Below are 22,174 nucleotides of genomic sequence, written 5' to 3'. Positions count from 1 at the left end.
GTCGTTAGGCGATTTCATTGTTGTGCGAACATCGTAGAATGTACTTACACAAACCTAGATGGTATAGCATATTACACACCTACGCTCTACGGTACTAATCTTATGGGACCACCTTCATATATGCTGTCCGTTATTGACTGAAACATTGTTATGCAGCGTATGACTGTATTTGAATGTTATGTATGCTAGAACAGAAGTCAAACAACTTTTGGCAAGTAATGTGCCTAAGTGATGTGTGGTGGAGTGGGCTGGTGTGCTCTTACCCTGGACTTTTTCTCTGCTGACCACTGTTTTCAGAGGATGAGATATGCAGAGGAAATTAGGGCTGTTGTCTCCATGGCTAAGGTAAATTTATATGGGTAAGAAAGGTGACATAGATGTTAAGGCCACTGACCTGTGTGTATGAAGGTGGCAGGAGTCTTGTTCAGTTGTGGTAACCTTGGCCAACCAAAATTATTCATTTGCTAGAGCAATGCAGGGGAAATTTATTATATATATATATTTCAATTTTTTTCCAATAACTTACTAATAAAATAGCAATAACGCTAATATCATTGGGTGTCCCTTTTTGATAAAGATAGTCCTTTTGAAAATGACATAATATTGAACAGTTTTCCCGTAGCGCTAATGGATATACTCTGACCTATCTATCATCTCACTCTCTTTGTGGTCAGTGATGTTTATTGTGAGGTTGGACCTAGATTGCTGTTGGTGGCTATTGAATGTAATTTCAAGATAACTGACCCATGTGGCAACAGAACTCACGTCCTTGTTCTCATTATCCCAGTTCTCTAACAAGCCAAGCAACCCTGCCGTGGATAAATATAACCCAAGTCAATAAATATTTGGTAAATGCCTGTTATGGTCATAAGTTCTTTCCAACCTCCAAAATCAACTGACAGCATGTTAACCTAATAGAAAAACAGAATTAATAAAGGATAGTCCTGTGTGATAATGTTGAGGTAGCAGTAATGAGCTGTGAAGTTTGAAGGGACAGCTGTAACGGAACTCAGTAGATCATGTGCTAGGGTTAGAGTTGACTCTGGAGTGTGTTTCACTGCTTTTTAATAAATAAATAGTTGAGGAAGGATTTGGCAAAAAGAAGTAGTACTCCTGGTCCTCATTCTCTCAGGAAAGCATCTCCTGCTAACACGTTGTTTGAATGTTTACTTTGCCTTGACTGCCTGCCAGTGGCGTGTCAGTTCTTACCCTTGAACCAAGTGAGAATTCAAATAAACCAAAAGAAGTTTTCACACAGCTGGCCCCTTCTGCCAAAGAGTGGTACCAAAATACCCTCTCCCACTTTGTCAGGAGGTCAGCAAGAAAAAGTTTCAAAGGCAGTCCATGAACTGATAGTCTGTGATCTAGATAAACTTGAGTTTGCAACTTGTAGATTTTGGAGTACCTGGCATAGACAAGTGAGCAGATCCTGGAAGATATTACTTGGTTTATTAAAAGTAGCATACCTAAGGTGCCTTGCTTTGTATTACTACCCAATTTTACCAATGGTTAGAATTAACCTTTCTTTACATAAATGAATATGCATGTAAAATTCTCATTTCTAAACTGTCATTAACGTAGCTGTCATTACATTTCGTTGTATTCCATAGTCGCAGACTCTGTGTCCAGCCCTGGCCAGACAGGAATGTGGAGGAGAATTTCTGGACATAGCCACCACTCTGGATCCCTAGCCTAGCATTGTGCCTGGCATAGAGTAGGCACTTACTATATTTTTGCTGATTTTTAAAATCATGTATATGAATGAATAAGTGAAGGAATAAACAATATAGCTAGAATATGCTGAATTCAGATGAGATGACAGTTCACTTTAAATACTACTCTTTAAGATGCTTGTGGGAATTGCATCATGTTAAGGTATTCTTTTCATTTTAGGAAACATCTGTTAAGTGCTTGTTTTCTGGCATTAGAATTTACAAAGTTGAATATGATGCCATTCTTGCCTTCAGAGCGGACATAGTTATATAACCAGATAAATTGCAGAACAGAGTAGTGGGTGCCATGGTAGGTAGGTGTAGAGGTAGCACAGAGAAGGAAGAATGAACCATATCTAGGGGATGGCATGGGCATTGTTAATTTTATTAATTTTATTTATCTTGTTTATTGTCCATCTCTCCCACTAGAATGTAAGGTATACATTTTTGTCGGTGTTACTTATTTTTATTTATATATTTTTAATTGCTGTATCCACAGCTCCTAGAATAGTACCTAGCATATGATAAGCATTCAGTAAATATAGGAATGATTTTTGATATTGCCAAATTCCCTCCAAAAGGAATTTACCAATTATATTTCCACCAACAATATATGATAGTGATTTTTACCCACATCCTTGCCAGTGCTGGGTTTTGTGAAACTTTTTTAGTTTTGCTAAATGAGCTTTCTTATCTCTATATTAAAAAAAACACAAAAATAAACCTTTGCTTGAGTGCCATCCATCTCCAGCAATTCTCCCTATTTTTCTGTTGCCCTTTCATAAGAGAACCCTTGAAGGAGTTTTCTGTGCCTGCTTTGTTGTCTTCTGCCTTCCCATTCTACCCTCAACCCACCATCACACTTGTCCCTTCTCCATTGAAACCACTCTTGGCAATGTCACGAGCGATCTCCATTATGCCTTTCCGTTGGTGTCTCATGTTACTGGGCTTCTCAGCAGTGTTTGGGACAGTTAATCACTCTATTCTTCGAGAAGTATTTTTTATTTTTCTCCCTGGAGATAATCTTCTCCTGGATTTCTTACTATTTCATTGACTACTTTTTCTTAGTCTCCATTGCTACCTGCTTCTCCTCCGTTCAGTCTCTAAAGGTTGGAGTATCCCCAGGCTCCTGCCTGGTCTCTCCTCTCCTCTTTCTACTTATTTTCCTTAGAGCGCATCTAGGGCCAGGGCTTTGATAGGTCTAACATCTGCATTTCCAGCTCTGACTTCTCCCCACAGCTCCAGACTCCTGTGCAACTGTTGACCTGACAGCAGTACTTGGATGCCTGATGGATACCTCAGACTCACCTTGGCCAAAACAGAACTGCAGACCAACCCACTCTTCAATCTGTCTCTTCCTCTCCAGTCATCCACATTTCAGTAAACAGGGCTATTATTTTTTCTGTTATACCAAAAACTAAGAGTTATCCTTGACACATCTTGATCTCATGTTCTATATCCAAGCCTTCAGCAAATTCTGTTTGTTCTACCTTTAGAATATATTCTGAATCCAGTTACTTTTCACTACCGTCCTGGTCTAACTCACCACATGCAGATCTCTCTCCTGAGCGATTACGTTGCCTCCTGCTTGATCTCCCTCTTCCATTCCTGCCCCACTTCAGTCTAGTCTCCAGGGATCTTTTTAAAGCATGAATGAGATCATACCACTGCCCTTCTCTAAGTCCTCTAAGCGCTGGCTGTCACATTTACAGTAAATTCCAAAATCTTGACCATGGCTTCCGAAGCTGTGTAGGATCTGGCCCAGCCTTCTGTGCTCTTTTCCTGGCTCATCCCACTCTCACTGCAGTGGTCTTTGGATGCTCTGCAGACACGCCAAGCTCACTCCCCACATAGGCCTGCGCTTGAATCTCTCTGAAAAATCCATGAGCCTGAGTCCCCCATCTGAAAAAAAGGAAGAAAATCAGCAGTACCTATCTCATAGGGTTGTTGTGAACATTTAAATTAATATATTTAAAGCACCGAAATGGTGTCCCCCATCTGAAAAAGGCGAAGAAAACCAGTAGTACCTATCTCGTAGTGTTGTTGTGAAGATTAAGTTAATATATTAAAAACACCAAAATGAGATCTGGCACATACTAAACAAATGTTAGCTATTATTTTGTTGTTTTTGTTATATCTGTTGTAAGGAATGTAGAGGAGGAATGCTTTTTGGTTGTGTTGAGTTTTAGGTACTTAGAGATGTACAAACAGAAATGCACTAAAGGCAGTTGAATGTATTCATTTGGAACAACTGATTCTGTGTAATAAGAGGTATCTTAGCATCTTGCAAGAATGAGCAACCTTCTGACTTTAATGACTAGAAATTAGTTTGTGAATTAGGAAGATATGGATCAAATGCCTTTTGTTTGGTGCCCTTTATACAGAGCTTTCAAAATAGATGGCAGCCATCATGCTAACAACTCTGGCTATTCAGATAAAAGATTTCAACTGTTTTTGTAGTTTAGATTTTCTTTTCTTGTTTGGATGTCTTTTAGTGGGCCAAGGCCTGGATTTTGCTCTGGAAGTCTGTCCTGCTCACTTCTGTAATCTGGCGCTATGCATCCAGATCCCAGACCCTTACAGACACTGCTGTATGTTACCCTTACGATTCTGTGCTCTTCTGTGAGTTCAGGTAAGAGTGGAAGAATGGTAGTGTTTTCGCTGAAACTTTTCCTCATCTTTATACCTTGAAAAACGAACTTTGACTTTAATACTTTGCCGATAGTAATGGTTTCTAAAGACATTTCTAAGATTTGTTTGACCAGCTGAATGATTTAAAAACTTTGATTAATTAAGCAATTTAAGGATTTCTTAGTAGTGCTTCTGGGCGTTAGCAGGCCTTCCTATCATTGTCCTTATTTATTTAGTTCTTTTATTTATTTATTTCTTTTATTATTTATTTCTTTTGTTGCCTTAAAAATAAATATTTTCCAATCATGCTTTTTTCAGTAAGAGGATATGTTACAAATTTCTGAATTTGAAATTATAACAGGAATAAAATGCTGACTACCTACTACCAAAGAGAAATTTTAGAATCAGCATGTAATAGTACTCAACTTGGAGTGAGAGAACTTGGTTCAAATCTCAGGTCTCTCATGACCTTACCTAACTTATTATCTAACTTTTTGGGTTACTGAAAAGCTTAAATGTGTTTATCGTTAAATGTGTATATAAGCCTGAGCCTAATACATGGCACACATACATTTCTTTTTATTTTACATTTGTGTAAAGGATTATATATACATATATACAAATACAGTGATATTTAGTTATTAATATTTATTATCTCTGTTAAAAATACTATAACTATTACTAGATTTAGTAAGGGAAAAAAATTGATTTAGAAGCTTTATTTCTGTTTTTGTTTTGCTAAACAACAACCTCAGATTCAGTCAAGTGAGACACTTCCCTTAATCTCATTAATGATAAAATATCCTGTAAAAGTAGGTTCAGCAATTTTCTGTTTTTTTTCCTTTTATGTATTTTATTCCACCAGATCAACAGTATTCCTGTCCCCCGCCCCCTTTTTTGGGTTGGGGAGAGGGAACTGTTTGGATACTTTCAAGTATTAAAGTTCTTAGAGCAAGAACCCCCCTCCCCACAAGTTCCTTGAGGAACAGACATGAGAAATGAAACTTTTTCAAACACCAAATAAAAATACTAAGATTGGTACCCTATTTATCCTTATATCCAAAAAAAGGATAGACTTTGTGTTTGTCTGGCTTCCTAGCTTTACACTTCTGCTTTCTTAAAAGTTGCACATAATTAAAGGAAGGTAGTACAGAAGGTACCATAGCGTTTATTTATAAAACAATTTGCTCTTAAAGTCAAATCCTGTTGGTAATATGGGAGAGAATCTTTGTATTTTGACAGTCATCTTCTCTTTTTCAGATTCTTAACTCCCATTTCTTAAAAGCTACTTTGTTAAAAGAGCAGTTTGCCATTTCTCTTTTATAGAATCAGTATTTTATCTGATTTATATCATAAGGACTCTCATCTATTCTGCCCTAATTGTTAAGTCCTAGGTTACCTTGTTGCCTTTTTTCTTCCAAAAATGGCCTTTTAAGAATGTTTCTAGAACTTTTACAAGCATTAAGAACCATTATATATGTAGATAAAATAAGGGATTGCCTTTAGTTCTGTAGATTCCGATGAAATGTACTTCATGTATTCTTCTTTCTCCCTCCCCTTCTCTCCCACTCCCACCACCCTCTTGCACGTGGGGTATGTTCTCTTGTAGACGTGGCACCTTATTTTATTTCTGAGCCATTGTCTGCTGTCCAGAAACTTGGTGGACCTGTAGTACTGCATTGTTCTGCTAAACCTGTGACCGCTGATATCTCATGGTTGCATAATGGAAAAAGATTGGATGGAAACGTGGAACAGATTAAGATTCATCAGGGGACTTTGACTATTCTTTCTCTTAACCCCTCCCTCTCGGGTTACTACCAATGCATTGCCAACAATAGCATCGGTGCAATTGTGAGTGGCCCTGCAACAGTATCCGCTGCAGGTGAGTTTAATTTGTCCCTGTTACATATGCTTTTTCCTGGAATTACTGTTAGTACTTGCATTTTTGAATAGTGGTAAGAGCACGGGCTTTGGGGTAAGACACGTAGGAGTTCTCATCCCAGCCTTGACTCTTGCTGTGTGTCTAACTTGGGGAATGTACTTGAACCTCTGTGAGCCTCGCCTCATGTCTTCATCTGTAACAAGGTTATGGAAATGATTTTTTACACAGGACAATTTTCTAATGTGAATTGTGAATTTCTTTGTGAGTATATAAAAGTCCTTAATATCAACAACAACAACAAAGTTCTTGTCTACTTTGACACTCAGTTATTTCATGCAGTCCTTTATCTTTCTTTCACATCTCATTGTTTTATTTGCCTTGATTACTGAGTGATTGTAATTTATTTAATTGAAACCAGGCTAAAGAAGCAGGAAAAGAATAGCTGACCATAAAGAAAGGAATGTTCAGTATTGAACTGAGGGAAAATCTGGAATGCGTGGTTTTCTTAGTAAGTTTGAGCCATCTGCCTTTCACACGGTGATGTCTTCCAGTAATGGAAAACGTCTTTGTAAGGGCACCCCTATTTACAGAGCAAATCTGGATTCCCCAGGAGTAGTGAGTTTGTCATAACTGAGAAGAGTAAATGTTTTTGTAGAGCTGTGACCCATGGACAGCTCCAAGACACACGCTGGAGGGCGGGATTCCTAGTGGCGGGCTGCTGAGTGCTTTCAGTGTTGGAGATCATAAAGAGCCCTTCCATGTAGGCTCCGTCTGTAGTAAACCGAAACTGAGAGGAATTGAGACCTAGTCAGTATATTCAGGTAATTCAGACGATATGCTGCTTTGTTTTTCGATGTCCTGGGGTCATTCCTGTAAGCTACTGTATTGCATTGTGAGTTTATTCTACAAAGAGAATAAAGATGCATAGGGAAAGTGAGTTTTGATGAGGGACTGGATTGAAGAGGATTTATTTTGACAGAGTGGGAATATTATGCTTTATAGTTCTCCTGAATGTTTTAAGAGCAGTTTACTTTTCTTGTAGTCTCCAGGAAGCATTGACTTCTGGAAGTGCCATGACTTGGCTCCAGCCCTCAGCCATGCACCTCTACCCCAACTGTTTTCTGAGATAAGATCATGCTACTCAATGAAATGGGATTAGCTGCCACAAACGGCCATGTTGCAGATGTCATTTCTAGTTTTTAAATTTCCTTTGGGAAAGAAAGTTCAAATGTGCATTTGTTTATTTACTTACCTTTCTACTTATTTACTTATTTATTTTAGTTCTTGGTGATTTTGGCTCATCAACAAAGCATGTTATTACAGCAGAAGAAAAAAGTACTGGTTTCATTGGCTGTGAGGTACCAGATAGTAACCCCAAAGCTGAGGTGCGCTATAAAATCCGGGGAAAGTGGCTGAAACATTCCACAGGTGAGACCTTATTACGAAAAGCCAATGGCACCGACAGAACAAATGTCATTAAACAACCTACTATTAAGCGCTGTGTGCTAGGGACTGTGGATATAAAAATATATAGACATATTGTCTCTACTCTCAGAAGTCAAGTAGAGGGGACCAGAACAAATGGTTGCAGTATAGAAATGATTACAGTCCACACCCCCAGGGCTCACTGCTTGGATTCATTCACGTCTCTACTCTATCTCTTCCTCTGAGAAGACTGCCCTCACCGCCCTGTCTAAAATAATATGCCCTGTCACTCTCGGTCCCCTTAAGTCAACTTCATTTCTTCTCATAGCATTGTGTTATCTGTGTGTTTGTTTACTTGTCTGTTATTGACCCCTTTCTCCACCACCCCCACTCCCTGCACTGGAATGTTGGCTGCATGAGTGCAGGGCCTGCCTGCTTTTTTCAGGGCTGTTTCACTTGTGCCTGGGCCATTGCTGACAGAAAATAGGCACTCATGGGGCCCGCCCGGTAGCGCAGCAGTTAAGTGCACGCGCTCCACTTCAGCAGCCCGAGGGTTCGCACGTTTGGATCCTGGACGTGCGCCGATGCACTGTTTGTCAAGCCATGCTGTGGTGGCGTCCCATATAAAGTGGAGGTAGAAGGGCACGGATGGTAGCCCAGGGCCAGTCTTCCTCAGCAAAAAGGGGAAGATTGGCAACGGATGTTAGCTCACAGCTAATCTTCCTCACACACACACACACAAAATAGTGAAGTCTTCAAAAAAAAAGAAAAAGGAAATAAGTACTCAGTATGTATTTGTTGAGAAAAAATGAATAGGCAAGAATGGAAACTGGGTGGTCAGTGCTACGGGTAGAGGTTTGCCCGAGGTGGTAGCTATGGTTGTTGTATCTTTGTCTAAATGTGCTTCTTATGCTCTCAGTCTTCTCAATGCTTGACAACAAGATCTGTTGCTAAATGTTTCTGTTGGGTTTGATTTTGTTACTCTAGTCCTATTGACTTTTTTTTCTTTTCTGCCTTGACTTTCCCTTTCCTTCACTTAATGAATTTTCCGTAGTTGCTTATTTGCTGCCAGTCTATGTCTAAATTTAAAGCGTAACTATCAACCTTCGTTAGTTTTAATTGGTGTCCTTCATAAAGAGGCCTAACTGCATTCCCTTCCTTCCTCAGAGAATTACTTAATCCTTCCATCAGGAAATCTTCAGATTTTGAATGTATCCTTAGAGGACAAGGGATCGTATAAATGTGCAGCTTTTAATCCTGTCACACATGAATTAAAAGTTGAACCCATGGGCCGAAAGCTCCTTGTGAGTCGTAAGTATTTGGGAGAACAATGGTAACTAGAAAGAATCCTCAGGGGCCGGCCCCGTGGCTTAGCGGTTAAGTGCGCGCGCTCCGCTACTGGCGGCCCGGGTTCATATCCTGGGCGCGCACTGACGCACTGCTTCTCCGGCCATGCTGAGGCCACGTCCCACGTCCGGCAGCTAGAAGGATGTGCAACTATGACATACAACTATCTACTGGGGCTTTGGGGGAAAAAAAAAAAGGAGGATTGGCAATAGATGTTAGCCCAGAGCCGGTCTTCCTCAGCAAAAAGAGGAGGATTAGCACGGCTGTTAGCCCAGGGCTGATCTTCCTCACAAAAAAAAAAAAAAAAAAAGACTCCTCAGAAGCATTCCTGATAAGCATTCCCCAAAAGTTGAGAAATGAGAATTCACAGATCCTATTGGTTTATCATAGGAAAATCTTATAAAAATTAAATACATAAAAGCATTATAGAATAGTACTGTACGTGTTTTAAAAATATGACCTAGAAGAGAATTTTGATCAAGATGACAGAGTGGAATACATGTGGAGAGCTTTGCCCTTTGCCCAAATAAAAAGAAATTATAGAGAAAATATAACTTTATATCACTGGTAATAAAGTTGGTGGCTAACTGTGAGTTATAAAAAAAAATCTATCTGTTCTCTTTCAGATGTGATAAGTCATAGCTGATTTTTAGATTATGGTAGTTGAGTTGAGGTAGCTCCAATGGTCAAAGCACATTGAAGTCGTGGTTTCTGTACTTGTTGAGAGTTCTGAATTTCCAAACTGCTAATTCAGAAGTAGCCCTAAAGGATCACAAAATCTTTTAATTTTAATTCTCAACTAAAAAGGATTTTGCTACTAAATAGGACCTTTTAGTGTAAAGAAGAATAAATGGGAAGACGAGAAAGCTCATAGGTTCTTTTTTTTTTTTTTTTTATAATTTTGTTTATTTATTTTTCCCCCAAAGCCCCGGTAGATAGTTGTATGTCATAGTTGCACATCCTTCTAGTTGCTGTATGTGGGACACGGCCTCAGCATGGCCAGAGAAGCGGTGCATCGGTGCGCGCCCGGGATCCGAACCCGGGCCACCAGCAGCGGAGCGCGCGCACTTAACCGCTAAGCCATGGGGCCGGCCCAAGCTCATAGGTTCTTTAAAGAAAAGATTGCAAGTGAATACTTGATATTAATAATTTTTTGTTTTCCCTTCTTTTTCCAGGACCTTCGTCAGATGATTTTCACATTCTTCACCCCACCCTTTCACAGACATTAGCTGTTCTTTCTCACAGCCATGTAACCCTGGAATGTGTGGTGAGTGGGGTCCCGGCTTCTCAAGTGCGCTGGCTGAAGGACGGTCAGGATGCTGTGCTGGGAAGCAATTGGAAAAGGCTATACTCTCATCTTGCCACCGATAGCATTGACCCAGTGGACTCTGGGAACTACTCCTGTGTGGTGGGAAACAGGTCTGGAGATGTAAAACATGTGACTTACATGGTTAATGTACTTGGTAAGATGTTACTTATTAAATTTTTTTTCAAGTCAGGCTATTTTTCTGGTCTAACTGGTGTTTGAATGGAAGATCTATTTGTGAACTGTAAGTGATATAGGGACTATCTAGGAATATCTATACCAGTAGCCAGAACAAGCTTCATTTTTCTAAAGGACTGCTGAATTAGGCAGTATTTCTGGGTGGTGCAGAACATTTCTCCTGGGACATTCTTGGAAACTTCACTCTCAACCTGGTTATATAAGGCACAGCTTGTTCTTCCTTCTTAATGACATGAAGGAAGGAGACTGGAATTCAATAGGATGGAAGACTCTGGGCTGTATCAGTGTGTGGTATCCAGTAGTAGTAACTAAGACAGAGTACTGGCTAGGAAATATTATCTCAAAATGGAATCTATTTCATTCTGTTTTCCCTTTTGGAACGCTTTTGCTCTATCTGGCTCATAAAATTTGCATTATTTTTACCCACATTTCTGTATACACTCTTTTATCTCAAAGCTGTTCCTTTCCTTTCTTCCCGCTACCTATTTCACTATCATGTGCAGCAGCATAAAATGTTTTTCTTTATCAAAACAGATTTTCATGAAAACCAGAAAAAGTTAGGTAGTAAGTGGTTTCATAGTAAATACAGTTTTTGTAAACCTTCTGTATGTGTTTATTTGCAACAACAGCCTGATGTAGGTTACACTGGAATCAGTGTAAGTGTATGGTAAGTGACCTTTAAAGTTGAATGATAATTAGGACTAGATTAATATGCATAATCATTTAATTTGGGCATATATTACAAATGTCGATGGATGATTTATTTTGGCTAAAAAATGACTTGCTGGATACTAAAGGAAGGGTCTTTTGCCCAGTGGACACCTAACGTCAACGCAGAATTGACCATAAAAAGAATTTAACTTCTGAATAGGTGTTCTTCTGTTTTGGCTCTTGTTTAGTGTGAAATCCAGGGAAACTATTACTTTATTTCAAACAAATCACCTGAAACAAATACTAAGAGAAGCCCAGGATTAGAAACTCTGTGTGTGTGTGTGTGTGTGTGTGTGTGTGTGTGTGTGTGTTTGCGTGTGTTGGGGGGAGTTAAGTGTGTGGAGAGATCTATGAAAAGAGACTATAACATATTAGTAACATATGGTTATCCTATTAGAGGAAAGTTAAAATACATTTCTAAGTTTTTCTTGATGACTACAGCAGATGGGAGAATGTGAGTAAACAGTACAGTTGGGTTTCAACTAGTTATTGGTAAGGACAAGGTTTTATATGACTCATGTGATAATTTAAAAAGTACATCTTGAGAGCTAGAGTTTAATTTGTATGTTTTATTTTCAGAACATGCTTCAATTTCTAAAGGACTGCAGGATCAGACTGTGTCTCTGGGTGCCACGGTGCAATTTACTTGTGAGGTTCATGGGAACCCAGCCCCCAACCGTACCTGGTTTCATAATGCACAGCCTATTCATCCTTCCCCACGACATCTAACTGCAGGAAATAGATTGAAAATCAGTGGTGTTACCATGGAAGATTCTGGGCTGTATCAGTGTGTAGCGGACAATGGGATTGGATTTATGCAGTCTACTGGGAGACTTGACATTGAAAAAGGTAGGCTTTTAGGTAATCATAGGAAATTTTACTTTACAGATAGGCTTTTGTTGTGGTTAAAATTTAAATCATTTTTACTAAAAGGAAATAATCCTATCACCATAACAGAACTGTGTTCATTTTCCACGTTCCTTTCTAGTTGCAGACAGGCATTTTGAAGAAGGAGCAACCTTATTTAATCAAGCTCATTAAAAACAGTTTTTAAAAATATTTTTTCAACAGATAATACAGTTTAAAAGTGAAATATGCTAAAACTCTCTTACTCCTGTCCCCCAGCCAGCCAGGTTTCTCTTTAGTACTAGTCTTATCAGTTTCTTGAATATCCTTGTATGTACATATACAGTCAGTTAAACACAACGTGTGTGTGTGTGCACACATTTAATAACAATATATTTTTTTTTTTTTTGTGAGGAAGGTCAGCCCTGAGCTAACATCCGATGCTAATCCTCTTCTTTTTTCCGACGAAGATTGGCCCTGGGCTAACATCCGTGCCCATCTTCCTCTACGTTATATGGGACGCCGCCACAGCATGGCTCAAGAAGCGGTGCGTCGGTGTGCGCCTGGGATCCGAACCCAGGCCGCCAGCAGTGGAGCGTGCGCACTTAACTGCTGCGCCACCGGGCCGGCCCCAACAATATCTGTTTTTTTTACTTAAATGGTGGTAGCATTCTTTACCTTGAATTTTTCACTTAACATATATTTTGGATATCTTCCCATAGGGTTCATTAAAGAGTATTTTCATTCCTTTTTAAAAATGTTTGCTTATTAGTATTCCATTGTATAGTTGTAATGATTAGACTAGTACCCTATTGAGGGCTGTTTCTAATCTTTTGCTATTACAAGGAGTTCTACAATGAATATCCTTCTGCATAGATTATTTTTCACACATGTGAATATCTGTAAAATAAATCCTAGAATGAACTTGCTGAATAAAAGCATATATATGTTGGAAATTTTGATGGATAACACTGAGTTGCTCTCCAAAATTGTTACCAGTTTATACTCCCACCAGCAACATGTAACTGCCTGTTTCCTCATATCCTCACCAAGGCACGCAGTTGTCAATTTTTTTAAATCTTTGCCAATCTGATAAATTTAAAAAAAGTAACTTTTGATTTATATTTCTTTTATTATGAGTGATATTGGACATCTTTTCCTATGTTTATGAGCCATTTCAATTAGTTTTCTTGTGTATTGACTGTTCATTGTCTTTGCCCATTTTAAAAATTAGATTGTTAGTCTTCTGTCTTATTGATTGATAGGAGTTCTTTATATATTAGGGAAATTAATCTTTTGTCTATGAGTTATAAATATTTTAAATTTCAAAGAACCAGTATAATACAGACCAATTCTCTGGCCTTGGGGCAACTAATTTAGGGGTTAATAATAAAAAATAATTTTTAATCGGCACATAATTGGAAATTTAAAATTGTACTTCTCAATAGCTGGGTCAAAAAAGATCATAATGGAGATTTAAAATACTTTGAATGGTAATGAAAATGCCACAGGTCAAATTGTGTGGGATATAGCAAAAATGGAACTTAGAAGGAAGTTTATAGCCTTAAACGGTTATGAAAGAAAACTAGTAAGACTGAAAATTAGTGAGCTAAGTAAAATAACAGAATGGATTTAAGGAAAGCAGAAGAAAGGAGATGATAAAGATAAGGGCAGAAATCAATTAAATAGAAAATGAAGATAAAATAGACAGGATTAGTAAAGATAGAAGTTGGTTCTTTGTAAAGTCTAATAAAATGGACAGATCTTTGGCAAAATACAAATAAACAATATTAGGGATAAAAAGTACAAATCTTGTAGAGATTAAAAATAATAAGATAAGACTATGATAAACTTAATACCATTAATTTATAAATATAGACAGAAATGGACAAATTCTTAGGAAAAATATAACTTAGTAAAGCTGACAAAAGAAATAAAAAGCCTGAATAGTGTTTTACCTGTTTAGAAAACTGATTAGGAGTTTAAAATCTTCCCACAAAGAAAGCAACAGGCCAGATGGTTTTATGGAGAGCTCCACCAAACTTTCGAGTAACAGACCATTCCAGATATTACACAGACTCTTCAGAGGAAAGGAAAAGGTGGGAACTCTCCAGTCGGTATAATTTTTATTCCAAAATCACAAAAGAGTGGTATAAGAAGGGAGAATCAAAGGCAATCTCATTTATATAGATGCAAAAATCCTATATAATAGCAAGTCGTCAATGTATCTAAAAGGGAGATTTATATATATTGAATTACTCCAGGAGTTACTCCAGGAAACAACCAGAAAATTTAAAGTTTCATTCATCCTATTTATTGAATAAAGGAGAAAAACAAAGTGATTATCTCAATAGAAGCAGAAAAACATTTGACATAATTCAGTATCCATGTTAGACACTCTTAGAAAAATAGAAACAGAAAGGAACTTTCTTAACTTGATAAAAAATATCTAACAAAAACTTACAGGAACATCACTTTTAATGGTGAAATGTTAGAAGCATTCCCTTAAAATCTCTTTTATTTATCATCATACTGGAAGTGCTAACCAGCAACAGAACAACGAGAAAAAAAATAAAAGTGGAAGGATAAGAACGAAAGAAACCAAATTGTTATTAATTTACAGCTGCTATGATTGTCAACATAGAGAATCCTCAATAGCTTGCTGGCGAATTATTAGAAATAATAAGAGCATTTAGCAAGGTGGCTGGATGAAGACCAATAAATAAGAATCAGTTGCCTTTCTATATACGGCATATTAGCCAGGTTTCTCCAGGGAAACAAAACCAATAGGCTATGTAAGATATGATAAGACCAGATTTATGATGGGAATTGTATCACATGGTTATGGAGATGGAGAAGTCCCGCAGTCTGCCGTCTGCAAGCTGGAGGAGGAGAGCTGATGGTGTAATTCAGTTGAGGGGAGGGGGGCTGATGGTGTAAGCCTTGACCTAAATTCAAAAGCCAGAGAACCAGGAGGCCGATGTCCAGTGTCTGAGGGCAGAAGAAGATGAATGGCTCAGCTCAGGCAGAGAGAGAGAGAGAATTGGCACTTCCTCTGCATTTTTGTTCTACTGGGACCCTAAACAGTTTGGATGGTGCCCACCCACATTGGGAGGGCCATCTGCTATACTCAGTTTGCTAATTCAAATGCTAATCTCTTCTGAACCACCCTCACAGACACACCCAGTTATCTGGGCATCCTTTAGCCCAGTCAAGTTGACATGTAAGATTAACCATTACAACCAGCAACAAACAGAAAATATAATTTACAAGTCACTTTTTTATGTTAGCAACATTAAAAAGACCTAAGTACATAGAAAGATATGCCAGTTCATAGATACCAAAATTCAGTATTATACAGTTGTCAGGTCTTTCCAAAAACTTTCTGTAGATTCATGCAATTCCAGTTAAAATCCTATCAGAATATTTTGAGGACATTGACAGACTGATCCTGAAATTTATATGGATGATCAAAAGCCCAAGAATAGCTGAGACACTCTAAGAGAAGAAGAAAAAGAAGGTGGGGGACTTGCTTTACAAGATATTAGAACATCTACAAAAATCTACAGTAATTAAGACAGTATTGTATTGTAAATAAGACAGTATTGTATCCAGAGACAGACTCCTGGAACAAGATGGAAACTGCCAAAAAGACATTTGCACTTAAGGACTTGACTTAGGCGGCATTGCATATCACCAGAGGGAGGATATCCATTTCAAGTTTTTTTGTTTGTTTGTTTTTGTCGAGGAAGATTCGCCCTGAGCTAACGTCCATTGGCAATCTTCCTCTTTTTATTTTTTGCTTGAGGAAGGTTAGCCCTGAGCTAACATCTGTGCCCATCTTCCTCTACTTTGTATGTGGGATGCCTCTATAGCATGGCTGGTGACTGGAGTAGGTCCGTGCCCCGGATCCGAACCGTGAACCTGGGCTGCCAAAGTGGAGTGTGCGGAACTTGAACCACTCGGCCGTGGGGCCGGCCCCCTGTTTCAAGTTTTGATGTGCGGTAATTCTTATCAAAATGGAGAAAAAGAAGAAATCAAATCTCTAACTCATAATTTATATAAAGACAAATTCCCAGTGGATTAAAGACTTATTTATCAAAGTTAAAATGACAAAGTTTTTGAAGAAAATATAGGAGAATATCTATATGATATGGGTAAAACTTTTTAACAGGACATTTTAGGCTAATTAAAAAAAACGATATGACTACTTTGAAATTAAAATATCCTCATTATTAGAAGATATCATTCCAAATGAAAAGAAAAGCAAACTGCCAGAAGATACTAGTAACATATGCAACTAACGAAAGAACAGCATCTGGTATATACAGAGAACTCGGAACCATTGCAGAAAGGGTAAATGACCCAATAGAAAAAGGGGCAAGAGGCATTTTCCAGAGGAGGAAAAATATGAGTGACCCGTAGCCCTGTGAAAAGATGTTCAGCCTCTTTAGCACTCAGGGAAATGCAGGTTATGACCAGTGAGATAGTGTTTTACACTTATCAGAGTGGCAAAAATTCAGAAATTTGATAATACCAAGTGTTGCTTTGTTTTGTCAAACATAGGAAGCAGGACTGGAGAAGGAGAACGGTGTGCTGGAGAAAATGTCGTTTGTTATCAGTATTCCGTTTTAGGCACACTTAAAAATAGCCCCAGAGAATACCTGGGACCGAAAGGAAACAGTTGGTGCCGCTTTAGTTTAGAAACAAAAATGTTGTTCATGTGTATGGTAAGAAATATGTTTGTCGACGTTTACTTTACTTTACAGCTGGTCTTTCTTCTAGGCTTTTTATAATCAGATTTTTTCCCCCCTGGAATTGACTATTTTCGTGAAGGAATATTATTTTGTTTTATACTACTTTATACCTTTTTCATGTTAAAGTCTGAGGCTTTGGCTTCACATGTTCTATATTTACAGTGTACATAAATGTGTATAGGATACTACTGGAGGGCTCTCGATAGATTCCTTTATATGCATTCCTTTCTTTCTGAAGGACAGGAAACTCATGTAGGATGTGTCTAGGAGCCCACAACTGTGAGAAATTCTACTTTTTATTGACAGTTTTACTTGGTGAAAGTTGAGAAGGGAACTAACAAGGAGGGAGTTATCTTTGTACTATCACTGTTATGTCAGTGAATGAATGTGTTCTCCACACTGTTCAGCATATAAAACACTGTTCAGAAACACACGTATGAAAGATGTTTCTAAGATCGCTACTTGCACACGACATTGAGAACATTTACGCTATAGATGAAATTATTTTGCATTGGTGGTACTATAATGTTCTTAATTTTTTGTGTGTGAATTACTTTTTTAATAGACAACAGCCTCAAGCCAGTTATAATTACAGCGCCAGCCAGTGCAAAGGTGGTGGCTGGAGACGGTGTCACTCTGTCCTGCCTCGCCGCTGGAGTGCCAGCTCCAGTCGTTCGCTGGTATGACAGGCGTGGATTGATAACCAGCCATCCGTCTCAAGTTCTTAGATCTAAATCCCGAAAACCACGCGTGTTAAGACCTGGGGGCTCTGACCTGGAGCCCGTCTACTTCATCATGTCCCGAGCTGGCTCCAGCTCTCTGTATATTCAGGCTGTTACTCAGGAACATGCTGGGAAGTACACCTGTGAAGCTTCAAATGAGCATGGCACCACACAGTCAGAAGCAGTCCTCGCAGTTGGTGAGTTGCCATTAGTATTTCTTCTCAGATGAACAGTTTTCTTTGAAGGTGGTGGGTAAAGTGCTTTGAAGGATGTTATTTTAATGAATCTGGCAATCTCTAAATATATACATTTTTCCCAACGAAAGTGAAATGTAGAACTGTAGTTTTTGGTATTTGGCCTTACAGGAACCAGAGGAACCATGGTCTCCACTTCTGATGTGTTTGTTAAGCTTGTAGTTGTCACCATAGGAAGCTGTCATTTGGGGTCAGGGTATGACCTCCTTTTGTGATTAATGTTTTTGGTTTTCTAAGCTGCTGAAAATCTCATTGCCGACATTTTTCAGGTGAGCCCTTGATAAGTACGTTACTCAAACTCTAAAGGGTTGGCTTTCATTGAGAATGTGTAGTTATGGTACTATCAAATGAACCTGTATGTATATTTGCCCCTATCTTATTCAAAGTTATTTTTCGAATGGGATGTATAATATTAATTCTTTATATTAAACTGATTTTTGGTGATGATGACTTAATTTGAAGTACTGGTATATAGAATATCAATATTGTTAAAACTAATTTAAATTTGACGTAATTCAAATTCAGACCTTACATCAGCAGGCGTTTAGATCAGTGTTCCCCAGCAAGTAGTCAGTTGAGTGGACATTGTCACCGTATTTGTCATGTGAGAGGCAGAGTATCATAGAGCAGTACTGCCCTTAGTCTTGGCAGCTGAGATTCCTGTCCTGGGGCTCTGCTTTAGAGGGCTTCATGTGACCCTCTTCTGCCTGGGTCCTCAGGTCCCACAGGTCAAAGAGTCCATTGGGTCAAGGGGCTGTGCTTACCTGGAGCCAATGTTCCTCTTTCTATACAACAGGTCTGGGGCTCCAGAATTCCTTGCTTTAATTATGTCATAGTCTGGGTCCACTCAGGTCTTTTTCCCTGGTCCATCCTCCAGAGTGTGGGCCACACCACCAGTGTGCAGGTGCATTTAAGCCAGAGGAGTGGCCAAAGGGTGGTCTTTTGCGGAGGAGGTATGGTGAAGCAGACAGAGGTTGGATGTGTGCACTGGTATTTCCATTCATCTGCACTCAAGCACCCTCTAGCTCTGGCTGAAGCTTGAGGTAGGAAGAGAAGTTGGGGAGGCCAGGGACTTCCGTTTATATTCCTGTGCTACTCCATGAATGCCAGAGGAGGAAATGATGTGGAGATTAAGCATGTAGGCTGTATAGAATCTCGGCTCTGCCACCCCTGAGCTTTGTAACCTGGGGCAAGTTACTGAACTCATCTGTGCTTGTTTCCTCATCTGTGTAACAGGAACAGTGAAGTGCCCTACTCATACGGTTGATGTGAGAATTTAAGGAGGTAATACATGTAGACAGTGCTTAGAATGGGGTCTGGCAATAGAATGCCTTCAATAAATACTAAGTATTAGGTTATAATTATTACAATCTTATTATTGTTAAATTATAATTATCCCACATGGTGGTTAGGGAAGGAAGAAGTAGTTACTGATTTTAGTAACCTTAAGATTCCTCAAATAAAGAAGGTAGTTGAGTGTTGTATAAATTTATGTGTATATATGAATATGTATATGTTTGTATACGTGTGTATGTGTATTTATATATCTGTTCTGCCAAGCAAAAATAGGAGTGGCTCTGCTCAAAATTGTTAGCTGTAAGACAGGTGTAATGCACGCACTGCTTGGGGAGCATTTAGCTGAAGTGATTATTTTACGTAAACATAGGGTAGAGGGAGCTGTCGACATCATAGTCATAGCTGATGGAACTAGATATTTTGTTTAATTGCCTCACTTTGAAGATGAGACATCTGAAGCCCATAGAAGATATGTAAGTTAACTTATTTAGAGTAGATCTTCTTAGATCTTTAAGATCCCCCCCTCCAGGGTTTTATGTCTTGATAAATAGCATTTTTATGTATAGTAACCCCATCACCTACATCCTATCTAAGTGGTCCTGCATTGCCTCTTTTGCATGCTCTATAGTAATTATTAAGATCCAGCTGAGTTTATTAAAGCTCAGAATAGTAGATAACAACCCACTTCTTTCCCCAGGAATCTGAGTCTTATTAAGTTCTAGCATACTGACAGCCATTGACTTTGTTTACTGTGAAGAGGGGTGTATGCAAGGTCAAAGAGAGAGATGACTGCCTCCCCCACCCCTTTTTTTCTTTCCAGAGACCTTGGGTTTTTGAGGTCCTGGATGTACAAATATTTGTAGAGTGAGTTGTAACTCTCCAAAACTATAATGGGAGTTGGCCTGGGTTTCCTAAATAGTTTGGGGTGGGGGTTGCTGGTATGAGTGGTCACAGTGGGAACAACTTTGACAGATCTGGTTATTCCCTGTTTAATTAGTTTCGACTCAGAGTCGTTAAATTTATTGCCATAGTTACAGTACTTAGGAAGCCAGAGTTTTATCAATCTCTTTCCACTTCAAAAAACATTCCACCTTAAAAGATGCTGGATGTCTATTCTGACCATTTCACAGAGTTGTTTTGAAGATAAATTGAGATAATGTATGTGAAAAAAACTTTTGAAAGTACTGTTAAGGCCTTATAAATTGTGTCTAGTATCTTGTGAGCGCTCAGATTATATTATTGGAAATAGTAAAGAAAAATGAATTGAATCCTCTTTTTAATAAAAGTTATGGAAAAATCTCATTGCATCCTGAATACCAGAAGTAGAATTTTGATACCCATACAGTAGACACAAGCTGTAGCATAACGTTTTTCTCATGCCTCCATATAAACTGAGGTGTGTGGTATTTAAACTCTTCTACAGCCAAATACCACTTCCCAGTGGTAACCTGCCCAGAGGGTCCATGAAACTACTAATGATAAAAAGGTCCTTCTCCACTCCCTAAGCCACAGCTAATTGCCTCCACTTGCTAGAGTCCATCTCTGCATTAGCAGACACCGGATCACACCCTCCACATGCACCCACATTCTGACTCACTAGATAAACATGGCTGTTCCAGGAGCAATATTTTGAAGTTGTCTCAGTGAACTTAATTAGTTTTCTTCTACATTATTTTCTCACTAGCTTCTTGTTTTCTTTGACGGAGGATCCTTCTGGGACACCTTTTCTCTATTTTAAACAGAGAACTGACCTTACTGTTAGTCCTATTTTTTCTTGGTTCTCTACTAAGCTGCAGTAGTTTTTCTAAAAACACACCCACCTTTTACTAGGAATCTGACTTCATTGTGGAAAAGAAACTCTAATGTTTCCTCTGCTCCCTTCCTCCACAAAAGTAGTCATAAATAGGAGACTTTTGTTGTTGCCAGTATTAATAGCACTGTAGAGAAACCAAGCTGTCAATATTTAGGTTTTATTGTACTGGCATATGTTTATTTTTCATAAATTGCTGTCTCATTTTTTCACAGCAGCACTACTAACATTCTTCTGTCAGCTGTTGTCACTTAATCTCTCAGAACCCTAATTTCTTCATCTCTAAGGTGGGAGTATTACTATCTACCTCAGAACGTTGTTTGGAACTTTAAATGAGGTTATGTTTATTAACTGTTTAGCACAATGCTTGACACATAATACGTGCTTAGTAATTTTTTTTGGAAATGTGCAACCTGTTTATTTTTTCAGCAAAAATAAGTTATTTTACCTTCCTCCGTTTCTTCTGTATGCTTTTAGTAGTAAGTATTAAGGCTGTCTGCTTGTTTTATCTTTCTTTAGGTTGGCATTTCTTAAGCCAACCTTCAGTTTTATCCACAAAGGGCTTTTTTGGAAGTAGTTCTTCCTTTATCTTTGCTAGTCTTGTTTCATTTCTTCCCTCTTCTTGAATGCAGATTGTTTTCCGTGTTTAGGGTAGGTATTTTAGTTATCTTTTGCTGCATAACTACCCCCAAAGATTAATGACTTAAAACAAAAGCCCCTCTATTATCTCTTATAATTCTGTGGGTTAACAACATGCAGCTGGGCAGTTCTGCTGGCCTTGCTTGAGGTCTCTTGTGCCATTGTAATCAGAGGGCCCTGGGGCTGGAACATGCACAGTGGCTTCACTCACATGTGTGGCACCTTTGTGAGGGCTGGAACCACCGCCCACTTCTCTTTCTCTCACTCTCCCCGTGTGGTCTCTCCACATGGCTCACTTGGACGTCTGTATGTGGCAGCACAGAAGTAGAAGTGCCAGGCCTTCTTAAGGCTTAAGCCTGGAAGAGCACGGCTCACTTCTGCCTTCCACTGGTTAGAGCGAGTCACAGAGCCAGCCCGGATTCAGCATGGGAGGGGCTGCCCAGGGATGTGGATACTGAGAGGGATCTTTGGAGACTAGCCACCCAGTGGCTCATCGCCTGACTCTTGCCCATTGCCTTACTATTTATTTCACCTGTTCCCAAGGGAATGCTTTGCTCGTTGTGTTTCGTTTACCAACTAGAGTTAAAGCTCCCTATTCTCCACCTTAAAATCTTCTGAGGTTAAACTAGCAAATCGTT

General features: G+C 38.9%; 1 protein-coding gene across 11 annotated transcripts in view; it reads left to right on the top strand.

The window, feature by feature from the left end:
• The window catches only part of CDON (cell adhesion associated, oncogene regulated), a 92,857-nt gene that overhangs the window by 30,772 nt on the left and 39,911 nt on the right, over positions 1–22,174 (top strand). For all 11 annotated transcript variants that reach the window (XR_015552757.1, XR_015552756.1, XR_015552755.1 and 8 more), the window contains 7 exons: positions 4,208–4,344; positions 5,953–6,225; positions 7,507–7,653; positions 8,818–8,961; positions 10,173–10,460; positions 11,792–12,061; positions 17,381–17,734. Coding sequence is in view for 5 of the 11 variants with exons in the window: in XM_087433896.1 (XP_087290022.1) it covers positions 4,269–4,344; positions 5,953–6,225; positions 7,507–7,653; positions 8,818–8,961; positions 10,173–10,460; positions 11,792–12,061; positions 17,381–17,734 (1,552 nt within the window). In the remaining 6 variants the exon portion in view is untranslated. The remainder of the gene's footprint in view (positions 1–4,207; positions 4,345–5,952; positions 6,226–7,506; positions 7,654–8,817; positions 8,962–10,172; positions 10,461–11,791; positions 12,062–17,380; positions 17,735–22,174) is intronic.

The sequence above is a fragment of the Ceratotherium simum genome, chromosome 7 (genome assembly GCF_057802395.1).
Source record: "Ceratotherium simum simum isolate JZ-2026a chromosome 7, ASM5780239v1, whole genome shotgun sequence".
Lineage (NCBI taxonomy): Eukaryota > Metazoa > Chordata > Mammalia > Perissodactyla > Rhinocerotidae > Ceratotherium > Ceratotherium simum.
The sequence above is the reverse complement of the archived record's forward strand: the minus strand, read 5'-3'. Positions and strand labels throughout refer to the sequence as shown.